The sequence below is a fragment of the Aythya fuligula genome, chromosome 11, assembly GCF_009819795.1.
Source record: "Aythya fuligula isolate bAytFul2 chromosome 11, bAytFul2.pri, whole genome shotgun sequence".
In the NCBI taxonomy this organism is placed as follows: Eukaryota; Metazoa; Chordata; class Aves; order Anseriformes; family Anatidae; genus Aythya; species Aythya fuligula.
The window spans coordinates 11,050,932-11,075,707 of record NC_045569.1 but is presented as its reverse complement, the minus strand read 5'-3'; the positions used below and the strand labels follow the sequence as shown (position 1 = coordinate 11,075,707).

At 56.9% G+C, this 24,776-nt stretch overlaps 1 protein-coding gene across 1 annotated transcript; it reads right to left on the bottom strand.

Moving 5' to 3' along the window:
* Positions 1–1,640: 1,640 nt before the first annotated feature.
* Positions 1,641–19,559, bottom strand: SHF (Src homology 2 domain containing F). The gene is made up of 7 exons (XM_032195211.1): positions 19,138–19,559; positions 11,621–11,750; positions 10,397–10,615; positions 9,004–9,141; positions 5,989–6,160; positions 5,546–5,665; positions 1,641–2,424 (listed from the first exon to the last, which is right to left on the bottom strand). Exons 1-7 carry the CDS (start codon positions 19,507–19,509, stop codon positions 2,238–2,240), a joined length of 1,338 nt encoding a protein of 445 aa, XP_032051102.1. The 5' UTR covers positions 19,510–19,559; the 3' UTR covers positions 1,641–2,237.
* Positions 19,560–24,776: the final 5,217 nt, after the last annotated feature.

Sequence of the window (24,776 nt, the reverse complement as noted above, 5' to 3'; positions counted from 1 at the left end):
TAATTTCCATTCCCAACTACCCATAGCGGTGTGGTAAGGAAGATGGAGTGAGACGCATCTCAGAGGTACCCAGCCAACAGACGAGAGGCAACAGCACCAACTGCATTAGAGACATTAGCTGGACTTGAGCACAAAAAAAAATGTGTCTGCTCTTCCCCTTCCCAGGTCCTGGGAGGCCAATTTCACCTCCACAGCATCAGGAGTAGGTGCCGGGCCCCATTTGAGCTGCTTCCTTGCCTGATGTGAATTACTGGGGTGGTTGTACAGGTCACCTCCTCCCCTGCAGCTCAGGGGGGCATCTCCAGCATCCCCCTTCAGCCCAACAGGCAAACACCACAGACAAAATCCTCCACCCTGATCAGCCTTTTGAAACAAGAACCAGAAGTCCCCAGAGGCAAATGATGGCGGGGGAGTGCCAGGACCTACATGCCCATGAGTGTCCATTGAACCCTTGCTTTGTCACACCTTGCCCTTTGTTTAAACCAGCTCCAGAGAAATAATCACAGAAGCTGCTGTGCGCTTGGCAGGGACACCCCCAAGACACAGCCAGGCTGTGTGGGTGGGATTTCACCACCAGGCTGTTTGCTCTTTGCCATCATTTCTTGAGGAAAAAAAAAAAAAAAAAGAAAAGAGAAAAAAAAAACCTCACGGTGAGGCTCTCCTGTGCCTTTGTTCCCTGCATGCACAGACTCGGGTGGCCTCTGCTTCCCTTGCCACAGTCACAGAAGGCAATCCCCCCTAGGGACAAGCACTGTGCTGGGGCCATCAGCACACAGCAGGACTGCTAAGGGCCCCTTGACACCTTTTAAATGCAGCAAGGGCATCTATGAGCATCTCTGCAGATGTATTCCTGCCCCTCCAGCCCTTTCTGTGGGCTCTGGTGCTTGCCAGCCCCCACAGAGGCAGGGCCAGGAGAAAAAACCCTTTAGCCAAAACTCCGTCCCGACTGGAAAAGGCTGGGGAGAGGCAGCAGGGGCTGCCAGCAGCCAAGCACTGCTGGAAGGAGACACCGAGAGCTTGATGAGCTCAAACCACAGCCTTTTAGGGAGCGAGGGTGGCTGAACAGCCAGGAACAAACCACCACAGCTTCTGCAGGCTCCAGGGAGCATGCCAGTCCCATGCAATGCCCCTAGAGCAGCCCCAAACTGTGATGGGACAGCAATTCCCCAGCTACGGGCCAAGTCCGGAAAACCCCAGAGCCCACACTAAGTCAACAAACTGGCCCAGAGACAAGGTGCCAGGAAGATGAAGAACAGGACTGGAGCTACTAAATGCCCAGAGAACAAACCTGTGAAATTCACATGTTTTGCCTAACTACAAGGGGTGAAACAAAACAAGGAGGCACAAGATCCCAAAGAGCATCCCTCTCTGCAGGGCGTAACAGTTAAGTTCAAAATCAGCTCGTTGCTGCCCACAAAGGACCTCAAAGGCATTGCCAGGACAAGATCAGTAGTGTCCCTGGTCCCCTATGTAAGAGAGTAAGCTGGGTATGTGGGCCTCTGTGTGTGAGGGAGCAAAAAAAAAAACCACAAACAAGTAATTTTGCTTAATAAAACCCCCCTCCCTGCTGTTTTGCACGGCACAGTGCTGCACAGGTCACCCACCCAGGTGGCAGGGCAAGGGCACAGGGACACCACGGAGCAGGAGACGACCATGCACCGCTTTATTAGGCAGTGGTGCTGCACGTGCGGCCGAGACCGGTCACTATATACATTTGGCAAATGATGGCAGTGAGTACCAGTACCGAGCACCTGCCCCCCGGGCCTCACTCACACCCTGTGCCCCCACCAGGGACAGCACCAGCCTCCTCTCCTGTGGGCACAGGGCTGTCCTCTCCCTCGCAGGACGTGGGCAGAACCAGGCACCCTCAGGACACATCTTGGGATGCTTTATCCCCCTTTTCCCACACCTTGCTCCCCCCAGGTCCTCTCCAAGGCCCCAGTTCCAGTCCTTGCTTCCCAAGCTCTTCCCGGAGGGGGCGAGGGCAGCAGGCGGCCAGCCCTGCTCGGCTCCTCGTGCTGGGCCCCCCTGCCATCATCCCAGCAGGCAAACCAGCACACAGGAACCACCGTAGGAGGGAGCTGGATGAGGGGTCCAGCTGCTGCGACCCCCCGATAGCACCGTCCGTGCCCAGCTCGCTGATCCAGAGCCCATCCTCGGCACCGCAGCGCTCGGCCCTGAAGACGGGCCAGCTTTGGGTCCACCCAGCCTCGAGCCCGGCTTGTGCAGGGTGAGGACTATAGGGTGCGGATAGCCACCGGGTAAAGCAAGGACATGTGCTCAGCCCCCTTGATGGGCAGCTTGCGGCTGGCGTAGTGATGAATGATCTCCGGCACGCTGTCGAACGGTGGGCTGTGCTGACCCAGCACGTACTTGTTCTCTTGGGTCCGGGACAGCTTCATGTGCATGAAGCCCTGGCTGCTCCTGCAAGGAGAGATGAAGGCAGGGTTAGGGGAGGCAGCTGGCCGTCACCCCCTACACCAGCTCCTTCCCCTGAGCTGGGCAGCCCATCCCTGCAGCCACAGGGTGACGCAGAGACAGCCTTTTAACCCTTTAACCTGTGGCAAAATCCCTTTTACAACCGCCCTGGCTCACGCAGCAGCTGTGCCAGGAGGAGCCGGACTGCTGCACTGGCCAGCCTTACTGTGGCAAGGCAAGATTTTCTCCTTTGGGCAGTGGCCAGGCCCCCCCCAGCTCCATACCACCACTGCAGGCTCCATAAAACCTGCTCAGCGTAGCGAGGCCATTTCCCGGCACAGCACGGGCACCGAGCCATGCGCGGCTGCGCAGGCAGATACTGCCACGAGCGCTGATTCCAAGTGACGGGCTAATGGCCCTGTTGCTATTAATTTGCGTCTCCGAGGAGAGCCACAGCCTGTCTGCAGCGTCTGGAATGCACATTACGGCAAAATATTGATGACTTAAAAGCAGACAGGACCTCATCAGCAATGCTGAGCTGCTTCCAGCTTCGCGCAGGCCAGTCCCATCCCCCCGGCAGGAGACGGTGCCCGTAATGGACAGAGCGGCTGCATTAGCGGAATGGGTTTGCAATCCATTTAGGCGCTGATCAGCAGGGAGCCGGACCCCTGGGGACGGCAGAGGAAGCGGCAGCGTGGCTCCCTGCCAGGGACCAGGCTCGGGGGGGGCTGCCGTGCTGCTGGGAGCACCCTGCCTGCAGACCTAGGTGGTCCCACATCCCAGCAGTGGGGCTGTGGGGGCTGCACCGCACGGGGGGGGGCACACAGCTGCCCACAGGTGCTGCACCCCGTAGGAGTCCAGTGCAGAATTAGAGCCAGGTCCAGAGCAGGAGAAGAGGTAGAGCAGGCTGGGTTGTGCCCAGATCATTCCCTGGGTCTCTGCAGCATGGCTTCAGCCCCTCTCGTGGAGGCACGAGCCACGGGGCAGTTGTCCTTCAAGCGTTTAAGGCAGCACAGCCCTGCCCATGACTGGCAGCATGGGGTGGCCCAGCCAGGCTTGTCATGGCAGGGTTAAACCTCCCCGCTACCTGACATGCTCCTGCTGCTCTCTATTGTGCATATTTTCCTTTAAGGCAGCACAAAAGGACTGGAGGTCAGCACTGAGCTCTCCTTTCAGACCATCTCCTCAGCTGCTCCTCCTTCCTCAAAAAAAAAAAAAAAAAAAAAAAAAAGAGTTCGAGGAAAAAAAAAAAAAGAGAGAGAGATGTAGGCAACCAGCTTACAGCTATATAAAAAGCATCCCTAGGGATTTTCCTTTAAAAGGCTCTATAGAGAAAGGCAGCACAGTAAAAATCATGTTCCTGAGGCTGTGTGCTCTCTGCAAGCATGGCTGGTGGACGTCGACTGAGCGGCTCTTGGATGGGGTACAGTCTCCTGCGGGCAGAAGCACAGTGCTACAAAGCCACATCCTACCCACCCACACCATCTGAGAAGAGGACTTGGCCATTTTTGCCATGAGGCTAAGGATGGGTAGGAAGAACTAAAAGCGAGGGGGGAAGAGAAAAAAAAAAAAAAGGAAAAAAAAAAGGGATGACTGGCTTGTAGAGAGGTAATGAGAAGGGAGAAATGCACAGTATCAGTGCTTTCCACACTGGAAAGGGAAGAAGCCCCACCAACCCCAACACCGCCTCTCAAACACAACTCGCTGACCACTAGAAGCTGTTGCTTCAAAGGAGCTCACAATCCAAGGCAAGAAAAAATGATTGAGAAAATTAAAACGTCAGTAAAAATTCTAACAAATAAAAGAAAACAGGGAGCTCTTCCAAAAACCTTGATGTCTGACCTAAAAGCTACAACTGCAGAAGGAAGAATTATTTTTTTTCAGCTAAACATCTGCCCTACTTTGGTGTTGAAGGCAGCAGTAAAGCATAAAAACTGGAGAGATGGAGCAATTTAATTCACAATTGTGGCACTGGGAAATAAATGGGGGAGGCTGAAATCGCCAGGGAGAAATGCAGGTACAGAGACCACTGGGAAAACTTAAAGTATATTGAGAAAAGCATAGGGATATGTGGGCTGCTGTTGGGCAGAGATGACAGAAGCGCTCAATAAATACTTTTCTCATGCTTGCCAGGAAGAGAGCTAATATACTCATCCTGCAGAAGGGCAAGAAGGTATTTGCTAATCCATCATCATTTGCTGGACAAGAACAGCTTTGTTTTGGGGGAGTTCAGGCTGCCCCAGCACTCCCAAAAGAGCCAAGCGAGTTGCTCTGGGCACATACCTCAATGCTTCATGCAGTTTTGTTTCTCAGGGAAGCTGCAAAACTCAGGGAACGTGCTAACATTACCCTCCAAAACCCAAGCTGAAACCAAGCTGTGCTGTGGGGGGTGAGGATTCCCTGCTGAGAAACCAAAGCAGCGCAATGCCCTCCCCACCATGTGGCTGAGACTTTATTTTCTCATAAAACGAAAGGGGGTAGCAAAAAGCCAGAGCTGGAAGCTGTAATCAGACACATTCAAGTGAGTAATAAGGCCCATCATTTTATCCGTCTGAGGGATTACTAGCACTGCCAAGGGAGAAGCAGCCTGCCTCTAGCTCTGAAAGTCTTCCCGAGAGATGCTTCTGCCAGACACCAAACCAAATGTCAAGAGCCTGTGCCATCCCACAAAGAAATGCAGGAACTGCCCCACAGTTGTGTCCAAGCCACCCCCTCTCCCCACGGCGCAGGCCCCCACTCATGTGGGCACCCCAGCACAAAGCCATGCGCCCACCCACAGGTGCCAAGCACCCACAGCAGTGGGGGCACGGGCATGCCAGCAGCCAGTTGGTGTGTGCCCCCGCATGTGAAACAGCACCATACAGGTACAAATTTGGATGTAAGCCACCACCCAAAGCCTAAGGCTCACCTTCCGCATCGCCTAGCCACCTCTGGTGGCTGAGCACAGCCTACAGGGAGCCTGCAACCATCAACCTAGGCACAGTATTTCTGGGGTGGGCTTGCTGCAGGCAGTCACCTTACTCTGGGTGCCCTCTCCCAAGCGTTTACACTCAGTGCCACCTTTGCTGCAGGTACAAGAGCAGCGTGGCCCCAAATGTGTGCCCGTCCTGCAGCTGGACTCACTCACTTCAAGGAGAGGGAGAAGTCGTTCTTGCTGGTCTCGCTGTTGCGCACCAAGTAGCTCGCCTCCTTGCAGAGCCTCAGCAGCGTCTCGGCGTCCGTCCGGCTGATGGCCCCGTGGTACCAGCTGCAGGCAGGAGTGGGACCAGCTGTGTGCACACCCTGGGCACGGCCGAGCCCCGGGCAGCAGCGATGCCGGCCACAGTGCTGGGGGTAAAGGATGCGGGTGGCAACGCTGGGGCTGGGGGACAAAGGGCTGCTGGGTTCACAATGGGGCAGCCTGGGGGACACGGAGGGCACAAGGGGACAGCAGGACTCAGAGGAGGGCAGAAGGGACAAGCAGCAGGTGGGAAAAACGTGGTACCAGGGTAAAAGGCAAAGGCAAGAAGCAGGTCTGCAGCCACCCTGCAGCATCACAGCGTGGATAGGGGGAGGGCAGGCAGGACTCACCACTGGCTCTCCAGGGGCAGGGCAGGGTCAATCCTCTCCCCAAGGAAGGGACCAGGCTCCGCGCTCAGCGTCTTGGTGCTCTTGAGGCTGCTGGTGCCATGTCTGAGGCCAGCCCTGGCCTTCTCCTCCCTGCAGGGCGAGGTGCGGCCGTACCCCAGTCCCTCCGACGGCCCTGCAAGACAGATGGACATCACAGCGGCGGTGGGGACAGGCTGACGGGCTGGACTAATAACAAACCCACCGTGCTGGCAGCTTTCCCCACACAGCAGGAGGCTGTGGAGGTGGCCAGAGACATCACATCACCGGGTCCCCTCTCACTGCCCCGATCCCCTGCTCTAAAAAAGGGGCAGGGCAGCTCCCCGTGGCGTCTGGGGATGCTTAAGTGCATCCACCTTAAGTGCAATCAGGACTTGGTGCAGACTGGGCTCCTGAGCCCCTAGAGATATTTTTCAGGGAGGTTTCATAAACACAGAGAGGTGTAGCTAATGTAACCAGAGATTCAGTGGCTGCGGCATACAATTAGGCGTTTCCATCAAGAGAATTAGTACTGAGAGGCTCTCCAATCTTGCATAAAAAGGAGTGGGGAAGATGGAGCTTAAAGGGGAGGCAGGCAGTTTGAAAACAAGGGACACATTTCCACCTCTGTTGTGGTGGAAAAAAAAGTCCCTGGAGGGGAAGGGTGATGTTTCCTCTGAGAGATGCCTCCCTGACACGACCCTGCACAGCGACGAACAGCAGTGGTCCAGCGCTCGCTGCCCAGCAAGGGATTAACCGAGACGTGCCCTGGGGACCCAGCCTCCCACTGAATGTTATTTCCGTGCAGGATGATTTCAGCATTAATAATATTGTTTCTCCCTCCTCCAGAGAGTTCATTATTGCTCCCCTGCAAGGAGAGCCCCCTCGCACAAATTACTTATCGATCTGTCAGAGCTGCCCTGATGCAAGGCTGCTGGTGGCTGCTGCTGCAGAGGCACAGACACCCTGGGGGTGGCCGAGCTCCAGCACAAGCAGGACCCCGGCCCGTGGGATGCCCTGGCTGCTTGGTGGGGGTGTTTGGGATGGTTTTGCTAGCCCTCCATGACAACTTAGCATGGCTTAAATTCCCCCGGGAGTTGCTCAGGGCTGAAGTGCCCAGCGTGACAGCTCGGCAAGCCGTGCTGCTGCAGAGGTTTGCTCCTGCCCATAACAACCAGACTTCAATTTCAACTCATCACCTTAAAAAATTGGGACAATTGTTAAAAAGCCAGGCAATCAAAACACTGAAGTGTTTGCTGGCTGCACAAGTCATCATATTAGAGGCTCAGAAGGAATACATTGCACCTGTCAGACAGCAGCAGAAGCATGCACATGATTAAACAGGATATTAAAAACAAGCCCCTAGGAGTAAGAAGACATCCTTCAAGAAGTTCAATTCACCCCCAGACAGGCAAAATAGAGAATAACACAAAACTCTGGCAAGATAAACTTAACACAACAAAGCAAATCAAAATAAAAACGAGAATTTGTGTTGCTAAAGCCAGGAAAAATGACAAACTGATGTGTTCATCAGGAGCAGGGTGCGTGTCAGAGTGACTGCGGGGATAAAAAATGATGGGGTAAGAGCAGAGGCTGTGCAGCAAAGAAATTAATTCTTCATGACACCTGCATTTATTGTACAAAGAGGAGCGGGAAGTTTCCATTAGACCTTTCTTTTTTGGGGATTACTTCAGCCCGTAGCATCCCTAAGAGAGCATTTGGGACAGTGCCGGGACCTGGCGCTGGCAGATCAGCCGCGCTGCTCTGGGGCATCCCTACCGCGCGCAGCAAAATCAGCAGTCACGTGCAACCTCGTGCTCAAACCCACCTGGGAACTTAGCAAAAGCCATACGTTTTTTTTTTACAAAGCTCTGCGGGGACCTGGGTAATTGCAGATAAGGAAATCAGACATCTGCACCTGGCACGTCGCAGTGCCTGTCAGGAGCAGCATTAGTGACGCGCAGGCGGGCACGGCACAAAGGGGCACAGCCGTCAGTTTGCAGAGCAGTCACATCTCACAGATCCATCCCAGCTCTCCGCAAGAGTGGTGGCACATGAACAAGGCCGGCCCTGAAAGCCCAGGTGGGTTTTTGACAGAAGCCCCTTACCTGATGCTGTTGGAAAAAAAACAAAACTAATCTACCACAGCGTAAGAGCAAGGTCCTTAAAAATTAATATGGGTCAAAAGAGAAACAGCAATCCTTGGTTTTCATAAGCGAGACAACCAGCAGAGTCCAAGGGGGATTTGCCGGGGGCTCTGCCCTTCAGTATGTGCAGAAAGGGCTTTGCTGCAAGGCGAACCTGAGATGACAAAATGTGCCTTGGGAGATATAGCTGTTCAGGACAGCAAAAGCGAGAGCCAGGAATCCAAAGGGATCCCCTGCCATTGAGCAGCAAGGCAATAAAGAAAGAAGACGAAACAGAGCAGTGCTAAATGATGAAGTGATGCACTTGGGGAAAAAAGCAACCCTGAACTTCAGCGGTTGGATCTGAATTAGTGGTTACCATGCCTGTAAGTGACCTGGGTATTAAGAGTCACAAGAAAACATCAGCTAAACGCTCAGCAGTTGTCAAAAAGGTAAAAGCAGCCGTCAGATGGGAATTTGGAGGCAAAGAGGAGAGAACAAAACAGACGATAATAGCTCTGCCACCGGATAATCCCCTGGTGCAGCTCAACTACCGTGTGCAAGGAGGTATCAGGTAACTGGAGGAGCCACAGAAGAGTCAAGGACAAAGGTCTGGCATCCTGCACAGGACAAGCAAGGGGCCAGGAGGAGCTGGGGAAATGTGGAGGAGAAGAAAGAGGAAGAGGAGGAGGAGGAGGAGGGCGGATCTGCACTGCTCAGCACAGAGCCTGCAGCATCCATCCGCAGGCAGCCCTGCCAGGTCTAGACAAGCTCCAGCGTGGCAACGTCCCCGTGCTGGCAGGCAGCAGGGCAGGGTTGTGGTGGGCACGGGCCACAGCCCACCCCGGACACCCCACTGTCATGCAAAACCCACCGTTGGCGTCTTCGTAGTTCTGCTGGCCGTGCTGCGGGGGGCCGGGGGCACCAGCCTCACCGTCCGGGGGGGTCTCACCACTGTCGAGCTGTCCCACCGGTGGTGGCCACGGCAGGTCTTTAATGACCTTGATTTCAACTGGATAAGGGGAGGGAGGAGAGTGGGGAGAGTGGAAAGAGAAAGAAAGAGAAAGAGAGAGAAAGAGAGGGCTTAGAAAAAAAAAAGTCAGCAACACCAAGCCCAGGGAGAAGGACAGCAGCCGGGAGGGTGAAGATCTAAGGTCGGAATTCCCAGGGGCCCTACGCCAGCCAAGGCTTGCTGGGACACACACGGTGGCACCCAGTACCCCAGCAGAGCCCCTGGGGACAGCCAGGCCACCAGAGGACAAGCTGCTGTCCATGGCCATGGGGCTGCAGGCAGACTGTGGCAGCAGCAGAGAAGGGGGTGCAGACTCTGCTCGCCATGGATTAGCCTCATGCTGGCACCAGGTGCCCATCAGGGGGCTCGCAGAGGGGCCAGCAGAGAGCTCCCAGCTTCTCAGGAAAGGAGAAACACTCCAGAAGCCACAGCAGGACCTGCTCTGGGAGCAGTGCAGACCCCTCCACACAAACCCAGCCCAGGGATCCACAGCAGAGCCCAAGAAGCTGAAATCTTGGCACTACTGTGCTGGGACCCAAGCCCTGGCCTCCCGTAGGCACAACCAGACACTACCACATCCAGCCTGGCACGTGCATTCACCCACAAGGTGAGGAGTCACTCCCAAGCCCAAATCTCCACACCTCTTCACCGCCATCCCCGCGCAGCACCAACAAAAACTGTCTCGAGCGCCTCGTGCATGCTGGCAGCAGTGCAGACACACCGTGCTGCAATTAAAATGCATCCTAGATAAGAGCGTGGCAATTAGCCAGCGCCGGCGGAGGAGCCAGCACTAATGCACAGCATGGATTTCCTCATTAACAAACACAAACACAATCGATCCTGCAACACGGATAAATAGGTTGGGAGGCTGGACGTCTGCAGGGCCGAAGGCTCCTGAGGGAGCACCCAGCTCTTGTCCATACAAAGGGAGTCCCAAAGAAGGAGGGCTCTGCCTGAGCTGAGCACAGAGCCCCAGCCATGCAATTTGGGGTGGGAGACGGGGGTCAGCTTGCACCAGAGGTGCGGATCAGGCAGTAAGGGGCACAGCAGCAGGAGATGAGCAGTGGACAGGCTGCCGAGGCAGCTCCACCACCACTCCCCCCAGCCCTGCTGAAGAGCAGTAGCCACCACAAGTCAAGGAGCACTCCCTGAGCCATGGGAATGGGGAGGCTGGCTCTGCCAACCCCACAAAGGCACGCTGAGAACACATCTTCCCCCTTGCAAAACACTACACAGCTACTACGTCCTGGCTCACCTGCAAAGGCTTTGGAGATCCTCTCCTTCTTCCACTCCCAGGGCTGGTCGTACTCCTCTGGAGGCCGCTCGTCGTCCTCGGGCAGCCGGGACTCCCTGGGCCGGGGGCAGGCATGGCGGTCGCTGTCTGCCTCCAGCCCCCCAGCCACGGGCTCATAGGGGGTGTCGTAGAGGTGCAGCGGCCGGGATGGAGCCTCCCGCAGGCCCTTCTGGCGGATCTCTAGCAGAGGAGGGAAAGAACCACAGACTTTTCACCTGGCCACGATCCCCCAGGGTTTAGTTTCACCCAAGGGCAACATGGAGAGCACTGGTGGTGGAGCAGACCCCAAACCTGCAGCAAGAGCCTGCCACAAGCAGCAGAGCTGCTGGGTCCTGCGTGGTCCCCAGCACCAGGATGCCTTCTCTCCCCATGTTGCAGTATCTCCCTGCAAAGCGGGGTCCATGGGGACAGACCGCCCCAGGAAATGAGTCCCCACAAGCAGCAAGGCTGCCTTTCTCCCCTGAACATCCAGCGTGACTGGTTTAACAGAATGCCCTTCCCCTGAGCAAAACTGAAGCCTCTCTGCAGACACAAGACTCTTTGTCGCTTGCTGATTTTTCCAAAAAAGCAACAGTCTCCTCCAAAAGCCGCGTGAGCTTTCCAGAAACCATTTGCTCCAGGAAAACCACGGGACTACAAAGCAGAGCCAGAGCCTGGAGCAGACACGCCAGCACAGCCGCCCTGCATGCGCTGCAGCAGTAAGAGCAATGCCTTTGGGAACGAGTGCTCTCACCTCACCTGCTTTCAAGCCATAAACGAGCCCGCTGGGGACCCTGCTGCTGCAGCAGACAACGGCACGCTCTGGACCCGTCATAACCAAATTAAACAGCTCCCACATCTGTCTTGTTTTATGCCAGATGCATCGAATGTCATGTCTCTCCTGGCTCAGCCTCACAGGCAGCACCACAAGCAGAAGCATCGAGGTGCCTTTAATGCTTGGGTAGCCTTTGCAAGCGCTCTGCCCATCCCACGTGCATGGACCTGTGAAAATTTGGCTGCAGAGTCGCTGTTGCACCACTGCAGCAATCACACAGGTTTGCCAGCCAGCCCTCAGAAGCCTTGTCTGGGCGACCTGGTGCTACCACAAGCTGTAAGGAACAGAGTACAGCGGCCACCAAGTTCACAGCAGCAGGGACCCAAGCCACAAAGAGCACAGTGGCCTCTGCACAAAGGTTTCCACCTTACCAGCCATCATCTTCTGGGCTTCGTAGGGCTCCATATATCCATCGTTCTCCGTCACCTTCTCCAGCCCTGCCTGGCTACCGGCCACCTGTGCAGCATCAAAGGGGTCTGCATAGTCCTCCAGGACAGCCAGCTGGAAAAGGGGAGGAAAGCAAAAGTTTAGGGGGGGCAGGGATCAGCTGAATCCCCTTCAGACACCACACCTCACCACGAGCTCTGCTAGGAGAAGCCAGAGAGGCACCCAGGACCCCAAGCCCCAAAGGGAAGGGGGTCGGATGTGCCTTCACGCCACGAGTCCTGGGAGAGGGAGTGAAGCAAGCAGGAGCCCAGGATCGCCAGCACAACCACGGCAAAGAGCACCAGCACTGGGGGCCTGGGACGTGGCTGCTGCCAGCCCTCGCTTGCCCCTTTCGCATCCTCTTTTGGAACAGGGGCGCTGAGAGGGCTTCGCAGCACCAGAGCCCTGCCGAGCAGGTGCTGGCAGCCGGCAGCTTTCCAGGCGCCCGCGCGAGGCTCTCAGCGGTGGAAACGCTCCAGCCTTTGTCCCGAAAGCTGGGCCGGAGCCAAGCAGAGCAGAAGGCGGCCCAGCCTCCTCCGTTAGCAGCGGCTTGGCACCAGCAAAGCCGCCGGCGCCTGAGCGGATGCCCCAGCAAGGTCCTCTCCGAAGGCACTGACATCAGCTCCCCGCGCACAGCCGCGTTTTCTCGTCCAAAGCAGGCCAGACCCCAGTACAGGGGTGTCAGCTGGCACAACTGGGAGCTCGCTGGTTGTTTTCCAGGGCTCCTGCAGGCTCCTTTGGAGACGTTTCGTAACAAAAGGGCTACAAACAGCCTGAGGCTCTGTCTCCATTCCTCTCGCAGGACCCTGTAGCATCTCCACTCGTCCCAAGTGATACAGGATGGGACTCCTCCATGCAACCAGGAGGCAGCAGAAAACAGCACCAAGAGCCTCTCAGGTACAATATCTCAAGGAAAATAAAGAATTAAAAAAAAAAACACACCAAGGTTTGTCCTTATGAGCAGACAAGAGAGAGACAATCCTGTGGTAGACAGGAGGGACAACCTGGAGCTCGGTCCCCACCAGTCCCCAGAGCCACGCTCCTGCCCCAGCATCTCAGCAGCTTCCCAGCAGGAACGCTCCCATCACACAGTGCCACAGCCTGTAACAAGCCAGGAGCTGCACACACCACCTTGAGCCCCAACATCTGGGGCTAAAATAGGGCCAAGGAGGTATTTCTAGATGGGTCTGAGCACACCCAAGCATCTTGTCTGTTGCTGTGCCGGGACATCCAGCAATGTTTGCTGACCACACTGCTGGCTGTGCTGAGCTCCTGCAGCATGAACCTGAGCACAGTGTGGCAGCAGCCAAAACCCATCCCGGCCTTGGTCCCCACAAGCCCAGTGTCACTGCACCTCGCTGCCCCAGGCAGAGCCAGTGGTGCTGACCTGGGCTGCTTCTTGCAAATTAACCTCAGGCTCCTGTAATGGGTTTAAAACAAAACCCCTCTTCCTCCTTCCTGTGAAAAGCATCTGACAATAGCCCCGAGCAACAAAACACAGCAGGAAAAGGGGACAGGAACTGGAGCTGTAAACACCTCTGTGCTGCCTGGAGCCTTTGCATCTCTCCAGGCTGCAGGAGGAACGAGGCCGCTCCTCTATCACCTACCTGCCTCCTCTGGCGGGCTGTGGGCTTCCTGAGCAGCTCTCCCTCACCCCAAGGCAGCTCTCACAGCCCAGCCCTGCCATAATGAGGCTCAAACAGCAGAGCATCATCCCCAGAGCAAAGACGGCCAGCCCCAGGGCTTGCAGACACCCTGGGTGGATGCACGGCCGAGGGTTCAGATGTGGTGGCGAGACAATGCCCACACTGCTCAGCACTGGTGTGAAAGCAGCAGCAGCAGATGTCTGCTCAGAGCATCAGCTTCTCCGGGTAAGATGGAAAGAGCAAAACGTCTGCAGGCAGGGCCCAGTGCCAGCATGCCACGTCGGGGCTCCAGGAACAGCCAGGAAATCTGCTGTGGCTGCTTTCGCCTCCCTCAGCCAAGGGTGATGTAGGTTTGCAGGGCCCCGTGGGATCCAGGGGCAATACCGAGCCCAAGGGCTGCAGCCTTTTGCTCACCACCACTAAGGCAAAACCACCCAGGGAAATCTGAGCTGCCAGTGGCTTGTGCAGCTGCTCATCTGCTGGAGCTGCCCTCCCTCCCCAGCAAGGACTAGGGGTGTCTGCATGAAACCCAAATGCAAGCTGGTGCTGCTGCTGAAATCCTGGTTTGTGTTAACACTCGCCTGTGAGAAGCCCCTCAAAGAGCTGTTTTCTGGACACCCTCATCCTCTGCAAGGCAGAGAGGGGCTCAGCCTGCAAGTCGGCTGCTGCCTGGGCAATACCGAGCAGGTTGGTGCCCGCCACTCCACAGAGCATCCCGCAGGCTGAGCGCACGTCCTGGAAAGCCACAAAAACCCTGCCACGCTGCTGCAGGGACTTCTGCAGAGCACAGCCCCGAGCCGGTGACAGCTCATCAGCACAGGCACTAGTGCCAAGGGAGGCACCAACACGCAGACTCGCATCCTGACATGTGCAGGGGCAGGGGCTCGCCATGCCAGGCACACCAAGGAGCAACCGAGTGCCCACGTCTGCCTGGTTTTGTGCCTTCAGAGCTCAGTGCTTGCCCTTTACACAGGGCTCTCCTGGGTCCGAGGTGGCTGCAGGGCTGTGAATGCAGCTGGCTGATCCTCCTGGGGTCAGGAAGGGGCTGCCTGCTCGTTCCTCCTGTCCTCAGCCAAACCCGCCTGCATTAAGACCTGCCACAAAGCCTATTTCCTAGATGTGTTTTACTAGACAGACAGACACCTGGCTTGCTGCTGGCACCAGTCCTGGACCCTCCCTCTCCCACCCCATGAGCAGAGCAGCTTCAGACAAGACAGGGCGCCAGCACAGCGGCTTTGCAGCCAAGAGGCTCCTCTGCACCCAGCGTTTGCTCTTCCCAACAGGAGGAAAACCCTTTCTGTACCCCCTGGGTGCCTGGGTCTGGCTCCCTGGACAGGGAGAGACACGCTCTGGGTCTAGAGGACTGTGGGGTCTGATCCAAAGCATCTCTGCTGAGAGCCCAAGCATCCTAAAACTGAGTGTTTTGCTTGCAGGAGGCTGCAGAGATGCTCAGCAGCAATTAGATGGCTCTGTGCAGGTGAGACGTGGTCAGACACAGAGCTAATGGCCCAGATTGGGTGCTTGAGTCCCCATTTTCCCTGGGCTTGGTGTTTTTTCTTGCTACACTGGCTTTATTCCTCCACTACCTCAAAGATACCTCTGGGTAAGAGTCGAGCCCATGGAGTACTGAGAATATAAACACTTTCATATTGGAAATGGTCAGGCACTATGGCAAAGAGGCAAGGCATGGAAAAGCTGAGAAGGGAACTGCAAACCACATGCAGCAGCAGGCACACTCGGGGTGCAACACCAAGCAAGCAGCAACGCAGCGCAGGCGCCAAGGCTGGAGGGGAGCACTGCACACCCAGTGCCGAGAGCGAGGCAGAGCTCTTGGAGGATGGATGGCAGCAACCATGCAGCTACTGACTGTATCCCAACGCACTGGCACATGGGGGCGAATTAGGGTTGCCTGGGAAACTGCATCTTTGACATTTCCTAATCCGAGCACCGGACGTCATGAACGGTGCAGGGCTGCAGAGCAAGAAGCCCCGATGCACACTTGCTCCCTCCCATGTATATGCTGAAGCCTTCGCTGTGTTTGAAACAATTCTGGAGCAAAGGGCATGCCTGGCCTGCAAAGCCAATGCCACGGGACAGCTCTTGGTGCTCTTGTTCTCCAAAGCAATCCTTTGGAGAACAGCCGGGCAAATCAGCACTTGGACCCTCCAACACGTCCTCTCTGTGCCCAGGAGTACATTTCATGCATTAATCTTCCATGGTAATAAACACCCAGATCCCCGCTGCCGCACTGAGGCTAGTCTCACTCTATTATTTATGCCCACTGTATGATAGGAAAACAAACTAAAATTAAGGGTAAGGGCCAGGTTCTGGTGTTAATGCGGTTTTTACACAGCACACCAGGGAAGGGGACAGGCAGCAGCTCTCCAAGAGGGAGATCATGGCTCAGACACCGAAATCCCAGGGCAGACTTGAGACTCTGCACAACCTCACCTACAAACGCCCTACCTGCCACTGCCTTTTGCCATAACAAGGCGCTCCACTTCATGCAGAGCTCTGTCTCCAGCCAGAGGACACCCGGGCAGGTCCTTCACTTTATAAACAAGTGGCTGGAGATGACATGTGTTTGCAGTTCCCCAGCAAATCCCCGTGTTTCACACTGCAGGCACTCTGAGCTCTGATTTAACCCAGCTCATTCTCTCCTTTGGGTGCAGGATTTCCCCACTTTTACCCCCAGGACCTTTTCCCAAAGGCATCACCTTGCCGCTCAGTTTTTAGTGGGTGCCAAAGCCACACTTTTAGGTAAGCCAAAAAGCCGGCTGTCCAAGAAGGGTCAGATTCCCCGCCTGAGGAGCCGGACATGGCTGCACCCAGGGCACAGGAGGAGGAGGGAGCCCGGGGCGGACAGCACAGCATCTTGCAGGATGACTCAGTTCGGGGAGGTTCTCTCAGGAAAGACACACGCCCAGGAGCTTCCTGGCCAGCCGTTCCCACACCCCACGGTGCTGACCCTGCCCTCTGAGCACAAATGTCGCATCTGGAGCCCCAGACTTCGGGTCTGACCCTAATCATGCTGCCACTGAACACTGGCAAACCGCAGGCAGCACCCGCGGCCACGCATCCCTGCACCACACAGCCCTGTCCCCATTGCCACCAGTGTGCAGCGGCTCAAAGAGAAGAGGCAGATCTTGAGGAAGATCCTAAGGTGTCACTGAGCAGGACAGGCTCCCAGTGCTCTGCAGAGGGTCTGGCCTGCACCCAGCAGCACGGGGCAACTGCAAGAGCCAGCAGCCAGTCCCAACAGGCACGACACAAAGCAACATTGCAGCAAGGCTCCGGCCCTGACATGGGTAAAGCCACGTGTGGAGCAACAGCGCAGAGAAACAACCCCAGCCCCAAGGACACCTCTGCACGGTGTCCCCACACTCTCATGAAGGAGGTCTCTTCACTGAGAAGAGGCTGAACCTCACCCACGTGCATCAAAGGGAGCCCCGGTGACCTTGTTCCTTGTGTCTCTTCCACATGTGGCACAGAAGACATCTCAAGGGTCCCCCTTGCACAGGTGAGTGGTCTCAGCCCACTGCCCGCTGCTGTAGGGGAAGGACTGCTGAAGGACCTCCTCCCTCCCTGCCACCTCCAGCAAGCTTCTGTAATGGAAAGGGAGCTGCTGCAGAGCTAAGCATGTCCCCACAAGACCCTAAGCATGTCCCCACGAGATGCTGCAAACCCCACGTAAGGCAGCACGACCTGATGATTTACCTGATGACAGCAAGTCACATAGCAAATACCCATGGCCAGGGCAGGAGGGATGCTGCTGCCAAGACATTCCTGCCCCTTCTTCAGTTCTCCAGCAAGGGAAGGCACGGCACTACACAGGCACAGGGCTCCCAGGGAACATGGTCCCCATGCCCAAACCACCACGAGCCAGCAGCTGCTCCTTCCTCTTCCGTCCCTCCTTGTCCTTCCTGCTTGGAAGGGCTGCACATCTTATTAGCGTGCTTTTTAGTGTAACTCAACAAAAAACCTCTCTGCTCCAGCACAGACTTGCCTGTACCTATAGTTAAACTTCTCCCTTCACCTTCAACATCACCACAACTCAGGACTCGCACGTGAGCACTGTTTGGAGTCCCGCTTCCCACTGCAGACATGGAACAGAGCTGGGAACAGGGCTCATCACCTCCTTCTGAGAGCGGGAGCACCGAGCCCACCACAACCCCATTTTGGGGTAAAGAGCTCATCAGGGCTCCCTCCCAGCCCTGACGTGCCTTCCCTGCTCCAGGACACTTTGACGTTGTCACCAAGAGCAAGTATCATGCAGGCACCCTCCATCCCCCTGGACCGCCTCCAGAAAGGACCACCATGAGCATCACGCCCTTGCCGGGACCAGGGAATCCTCCCACCACCCAGCCCCACTTCAAGGCCAGCAGATGGGAGCCAGAAAGGGTGCCCGAGCCCTGCAGAAGTGCCCCACGTGGTGGACACTGCCCCGCTCCTCCAGGGAAATTGTTTCAATGGGTGGCTGCATGCCCTATCAAACAATCCTACCTTACCTCTGTCTCACCCAGCCTTTGGAGCTCTGCCTTTGTCATCCATCCCCCTACTGAAGCCCCGAAGAATTAGAAACCTCCTCCCCACAGAGGCATGCATGAGACTGGGAGATAACCTAATCGCTGCCTGACACCAATACAGCGAAGGGTCTTCTTCAGCCTCCCACTGTTAGCTGGGCTTCCCCAAATGCCTCCCGGCTCTTGGCTGAGCTCTCCAGCTTCACCCCAGTGCTCTGATGCCCAGGGAGCCCGAGCCAGCCATGGCTGGACTGGCCAGCAGTCCCTGCCCCACACAGCTCCTGCTCAGCCCTGCACAAACCACAGCCCGAGTCCCTCCAAGAAGCACAGCCTTCCCCTGGTCCTTTTCAAAATCATCTAGGTGCCAGGAGCCTGCCTCAGCAAAACAAATCCCTGCAACAGCACCTTCAGTGCCCTCTGCCAGGGCCCTCCTCCTCTCCTCTTCCTCCTCCACTGCCCGCAGCAGGGAGCCTGGAGGACCAGGGAACCAAACGGCCCCTCTGCAAACCTCCCAGCAGCGCTCGCTCGTTAACAGCAACTTCCAGAGATCCGCCAGCCACGAGCTCTTCATCTGCGTGAAAACACTCCCGAGCGGATTTCGCTCGGCGTGTGTGTTTCCTCCGCACGTCAGGCAACGCCAAGCCCGCGTCTGCGATGATTGTATCAACAACTCCCTCCATCAGCCAGATCTGCAATCTCGCCGAGTTCACTTGACAAGCCCCATCTTGCAGGCTGCGGCGCTGACGGGCGCTCGGTGCCCTCCTGCCTCCATCGGCGGGGTCCCGTGAGGAGGCCGGGGATGGCCGAGGCCCTTTGGGGTTTGCCCCCTCGGAGGGGTCCCGATGCCATACAGCTCCAGGCAGCCTCTCCCTGCCCCTATCCCTTGCCTGGCGAGGACTTTTTGGGGCTGCCCGCTCCCGGGGTGGGAGGCACGGGCAGCACCCAGCGCTGCTCTCACCCCGGGCTCGCAGCTCGGAGGCGTCAGACAAAGAGGCAACGGGCGCCTCCTGACAAAGCAGCTCCGAGGAGCCCGGCTGCAGCTGGCACAGCCCGGGCAGGCCCCGGCAGGCTCACCGAGGCAGGCACACGCGGGGCAGGAGGAGGCTCGGGGCGGCCGTCAGGGATCTCTGGAAGCGTCCCGAGCCGCGTGGGGCCGCCGTGAGCTCGTCGGCTCCGCGTTGCACCGAGCACCGGGGGCATAAAGGGGGGAGGCGGCAGAGCCCCCCCAGCGGTGGGAGCCCCAGGAGCAGCCCCGGAGCCCCCCCCCCCCCCGGGGGCCACTCACTCACTCACCTCCTGCGGCGGCTCGTCGGGCGGCTCGGGGCCGGCGGGGGGCGAGCCGGGGGCGGCGGGGGGAGGCGCGGGGCCGGCGGGGGCTTTCTCGGCCGCCTCCACCTTGATGAGCCGGTGCTTGGGCGAGACGTAGCGGGGCCCGTCGGGGGCGGCGCTCGGCGGCGCCCCGCTGTAGGGGTCCTCGAAGTCGCGCTCCTTCTGCAGGCGGTAGGCGGCCACGATGTCGGGCTGGGCGGCGGCCAGCGGCTCGGCGGCGCCTCCCGGCGGCGGGGGCGGCTGGGGGGGCCCGGCGCGGTAGTCGGGCTTGGGCGGTGCGGGCGGTGCGGGCTTGGCGCTGCGGAAGCCCAGGTGCTCGCGGAGCCAGCGGGCCATGGTGCCCACGCACTGCGGGGCGGCTCCGGTCCCGGCTCCGGTCCCGGCTCCGGCTCCGGTCCCGGTCCCGGTCCCGGTCCCGGCCCCGGCCCCGGCGCCGCGCTCCGAGCCGGCCGCCGCTCCGCTCAGCAGCATCGGCGCCGGCGGACTGAGCGCGGCGGCGGAGCCCGGGCCGGGCGGGGGGGAAGAGCGGGGGAGGCGGCCGAGGGAGGCGGCCAGTGCCACCTGCCGGAGCCGCGGCGCCGGCTGCTCCGAGCGGGGCGCCGAGCTGCGTGCCCGGATCCCCCCCGTATCCCCCCCGAACCTCCCCCGCCGCCCGGCCCCGGCTTCCCCCCGCTCCCGGCCCGCCTCCCCCGGGGCCCGCCCCGCTCCCCCCTGCGCCCGGGACCGCCCTCCGCGGCGCCCGGCCCGGGCCCGCCCCGCTCCCCCCCGGCTCCCCCCCGGCTCCCCGCAGGCGGAACGGGCTCGCTCGGCGCCCCCAGGCTCCCCCGGGCTCCCCCCGCCGCCCCGGCAGCTCCCTGGGCTCGCAGCCTTTGGGGTGGCCGCCCCCACGCAGCACCGGCCCTGCTCGCCCGCAGCCCCGACACCCGCAAACTGCCGTCCCCAAATCCCGACGGGGACGCAGCTCAGAGGCTGTGCTCAGAAGTAAACCAGAAATCTCGTAGTAGGGGCATGCAGGAGGGAAAAGACTTCAGGAGGAGAAAAGCTCTGCCAGGAGTGGAGCGAATACCGAGGCAGCATTTACACCCTAGCAGCAGCAAGCTAAATCCTGGCAGATGGAGATGATGGAGTTGTTATTAAAATGCAGAACAGGCTGAGGTTCTCAATAAATCTGTCCGGCCGGCGTTGGGAAAGAAGCGGGATGCAGGGCTCGGCGGCACGTGAGACTGAGAGTACCTCCACGGGCTGCCAGGAACCAGGGAGAGCGTTCAGCAACATCTGTCAGCGACGGCTCTCGTAAATCCTCAGGCCTGGAAAACACATGCTCCGCATCCCCTGAGAGGTGACCAAGGAGGGATCTAGCTCTCTGTGATGTTTTTTTTTTTTTTTTTTTTTTTTTTTTTTTTTTTTTTTTTTTAATTACTGACATTCTGGAGGAATTGCAGAGGTCCTCCCCTCCCATCCCGGGCTGTCGCATCCCTCCCATCGCTCCCTGCTTGGTGAGCTGCATTGTGGCCATGCTAGGGGTGGAAGGTCTGCAGTCTGAGCACACCGATGGCTCCAGCACCTCCTCACCATTTGCCGGGGCTGATTTTCTTCCGAATACCTTTTGGCAGGTGGCCACCGGGCACAAGGCAGGCCCATTCTCGTGTCTCAGCCCTGTGGGGCATCCTGCTCTCACCTGGAGGGGCATCAAGGAGGAATATCCCAAGACACAGCTGAGCCTTCAGATTTGAGCATGACGTTATGTTCCCTTTCCTAAGGGAAGAGCCCAGACCGCCCAGACAGCAACACAGGGCAGCAGGGTGAAGGGTGAGAGCCCCCTTGGGAGGCATCTTTGTGCTTGGAGAGATTTAAAGGGCAGTCAGGGGCTGACCAAGTGCACTTTTTATACTCCGCAAGGCTCAGCACAGGCGTGTGCTGCTCATATCTTTTCTGCAGTCACGGCGAGACACTAGCGACATCTCTCCATTCACAGCAGCACATTTCAGGTTTGAAGAAGCAGCGACAGATTTCTGCATTCGCACTGCCAAAGCCGAGCTCCATCTGCGTCTCTCGCTGCAGCTGGTGTTGCTCCAATCCCCAACTGTTAATATCCGTTGTCTCTGATGCATGTTGGAACCCGGGCTTGATGCCTGCACCGTAGAGGCTGGCTCTGGTGCCACATCCGTGGCCCCGATGCCATTCTGCCTGCAAGTCCCCACGGCCGGGCACATTGGCATGACAGATGGCTGTCACGTAGCATTGCTCGTGTGGGGACTGGCAGATGGGAGAGGACCAGGGAGCACACTTGTGTGCCAGACTCAACATTTCATCTGCTTTCCTGTGCAGTCGTGGCAAGTGGCCCCCAGCGGGATGCTTGTGCTGCCCTCGGCCCCCTTAGCCCCAGGGAAGGATGGCGGTGGGGCCACTATTTGTAGCTGGGAGGAGAAAATGCCCTGGCTGTGCAGAAGTGATTTTTGGCCCACTTACAGGCTGCATGAATGCGTGAGACAGAAGGCTGCCTGCAGTGGCCTGTATGGACCTCAGGGAAGGATGTCTGCCTGCAGGAGCTCTGCTGCCAGCCTGTATCTTGCACCATCTACCTCCATCTCAGGAGGGTCCAGGAGCTCTTCTCTGTTGTCGTTGGGTTGGAGCTCACAGCATGGCCCTCTCTCCTGGGTAAACACTTCCCAGGCAGGTCGGAGCAGGAGCCAGGAAGAAAAAGCCAGGCAAAGTCTTCCAGGCTCCTTCCAGCCCTGTGGAGAGCTGCATGTGTCCTCAGCCCTCATCCATCTTCCCGGGTTTGGTGCCCCACTCACGACTGTGGATTTTGGTGACTTAGGTGATGTCTCTGCTCCTGCATGCTCTGGAGGAGGTGCCAGAAGAAGTCTCACCCACAGGTGAAGTGGGGGCTGAATTGGACATTTGACACTCGCTACCATGTCACCTGAGTCAGGTACTGGGTCAGCTGCTACCCCTGACACCAATATCTCCCCTGGCGTGCAGCCCCTTGAATCTTCAGGTGATTCTTCAGCAGCTTTGAATAAAAACCACCCAGCCTTCTCTGGGAGCTTAGAAATGCCTGTAGCATCTGCAGCCCCTTCTCTCCATGGGAGCACCCTACACAAACTAAGATGGACCAAGAGGATGCTACAGCTGCTGGACATGCACAGCTTCCCCTGAGGTCTGGGCACAGCAGGGGACATGAGGACTGGGAGGTGGAGACTGTGATGCTAAAAATGCTTCCAAGCAGGCAGCCAGGGAGCCACGGACTGATAAATGACACATCTGTTCTCTGCAAATGAACAAAAACTGGCATAAGGAGTAGGAAACTGGCATCGTTAGGGGACAGATGGATAAATATGACATCCTGGGAAAGAGTCAGCACAGCTCTTTTAAAGGGAGTTTCTTTCTTCCAAAGCTGGTGGCTTTCATGGAAAAAGCAGTGGGCACCTGAGGGAGGTCCAACTGAGAGGTCACCTGCATTTCTACAAGCTGATTGTTTGATGAGAGATCAGTGGAGAAGTGACAAAATCTGCTAATAATAGTGAATTATTATGGATACTGTGGATGAGTGCTAAGAATTGCAGGAGGACTTTTAAGAGCCTGAGCAACCTGGCAATTAAACAAGATGAAAGCCAGTGCCAGCGACGTGGCACACATGGAGAAACCAAGCCTGGCCTCGGTGTCTAAAGCGATGGGTTCCGAGACCAGAAGCTCTGACAGCTGTGAAAACCTACCCTCAGCAATCAGCAGAGACCAGAACTGCAAAACTTCTCAATCAAAACTGATAGGAAAGGTTAGGAAAAGGAAAAGGTAGAGACAACATCAGAGGTGCCACCATCCTCTGGGGCAGTCCCAGCTACCCATGCTGAAGGGCTATGTGCGGTCCTGCTCCCCCCATCCCAAGGACGCAGCAGAACAGGAAAATGTGCAGAGAAGGGTGACAGGATGAGCTAAGGTTTCTGCACGTGGGGTGTGTGATGGACTGGGACTTCAGCATGGAAATGAGACGAGCAGGGGCACAGGGCAGAGAGCTGCACGGCTTGGCTGAGTGGGGAGAGAGCAGTAGTTGAGAGAGAAGCACGAGGAGGAGACTGCACAGTGACCCTCCCTCCATGGGCTGCTGCAGATGCTGCGTGGTTTAGGAACAAGACCAGACACATCCACGGAAAGAAATCCTTCAAATACACAGAAAGAAAGTCTTTGTATTTAGAGGAGAGATTTTAGAATAGATTTTGTTTGGATAAGACTATTTAAAAGTCCACTGACTCATTGCGTGAGGTCAAAACTGTTGTTTGCAGTACTGGAAATGTAAGAGGCCTTCGTCCTTTCTCCCTCCCCTTTACCCATTCTAAATTTGCCCCCACCTCCCCCCAAACTGGCATGATATATTTATAACTGACATGTATTTCTGTCTCTGAAACTTGAAAAGAGTCCAGCCTTAAGAACTGGTTGGAAACAGAAGTGCTGAGGTACTCCTCAGGGCAACTCTGTTCTTACCCCTGCCATTGGAGTGGTTCCAAAGAGTGTTTATCAACACAGTGATAGGCGCTTTATATATAAAAATATATACATATATATATATTGCTTTAAATTATTAAATGTAAATTATTAAGGGTGCCCAGGGAGGGCAGGGAGCGAGCTGGCACAGAAGGGATGCTCTGCACAGGGTGCTCTGCAGCCTCTGCTCGCCCCAGTGCACTGCACTGAGTTCCACAGGGGTGGTGAGAGCCCAAACCGAGCGATTTGCATGGGGAAGGCAATGGAGAACAGCGGCCCATGCCAAGTCCTTTATACGATGTGACATTTTTCTCCTCCCAAGCATCATTAGCTAGGACATCTCTGCATCTACAAGTGATGCAGACCCGGGTAAGTAAGTGTGTTTGGGCCGCTTGGTTGCTGTGTCCAGACAGGCTGGGTATGCCCAAAGCATGCTCTTTTACCAAGCAGGGCAAATTCTGGCAGATGTTTTTCGCATCTCCCCAACCTTTCTGTCAAATAAATTGTTATGCAGTTGATAATATAATTGAAACCATGCTAATTGACCAAAAGAAGAGTCGACAACTTGTTGACAGACATCTGCCTGTGAAATGCATTGGTCTGGCCCCAGCGGCACCAAGCGCCTTCTCTGTCTCTGCTCTCAGCACCGACAGCCCCCCGCACATCCGTGGCCGTGAGCATCACAACTGCTCCTTGCTGTGATCCATTATTTCATTAACACTTGACAAGGTGTGGAGAGTCGTGGGAGCTTCATTTCCACAAATCCAGGCGCTGCACCCTGGAAACTGGCCAACAAGAGAGCTGGGTGACAGAGACGAGAGAAAAATGACTTCAGGACTTATGCACAGTGTGAGAAATGCCTCTCTCACCACAAATGCCAGGTACGGGATTGAGGGAAATTTCCAAACATCCCCTGTGCAAACTCTTTGGGCTTTATTTTTTTTTTTTCCTTTAAAATGACTGTGCATGGGCTCAAGCCCCTGAGAGTTGCAGCCACATTCGGTGCTCCTGGGGATCGCGAGCAAAGCCACAGGACCTCTCTGCAGCTGCCTTTGGTATTTCCCCAGCAAAACCAGGCTCGTGGCAGGGAAACCTCATGCCAGATGCCGGCTTGGTGGCAA

Excerpts from the sequence above, each read along its gene's own strand:
- SHF (XM_032195211.1), bottom strand. The coding sequence starts at position 19,509 with ATGGCCCGCTGGCTCCGCGAGCACCTGGGCTTCCGCAGCGCCAAGCCC. Across the intron at positions 11,751-19,137 it reads CCGACGAGCCGCCGCAGGAG|CTGGCTGTCCTGGAGGACTA; the intron begins GTGAGTGAGTGA and ends CCCCTTTTCCAG. Across the intron at positions 9,142-10,396 it reads GATCTCCAAAGCCTTTGCAG|TTGAAATCAAGGTCATTAAA; the intron begins GTGAGCCAGGAC and ends CCCCTTATCCAG.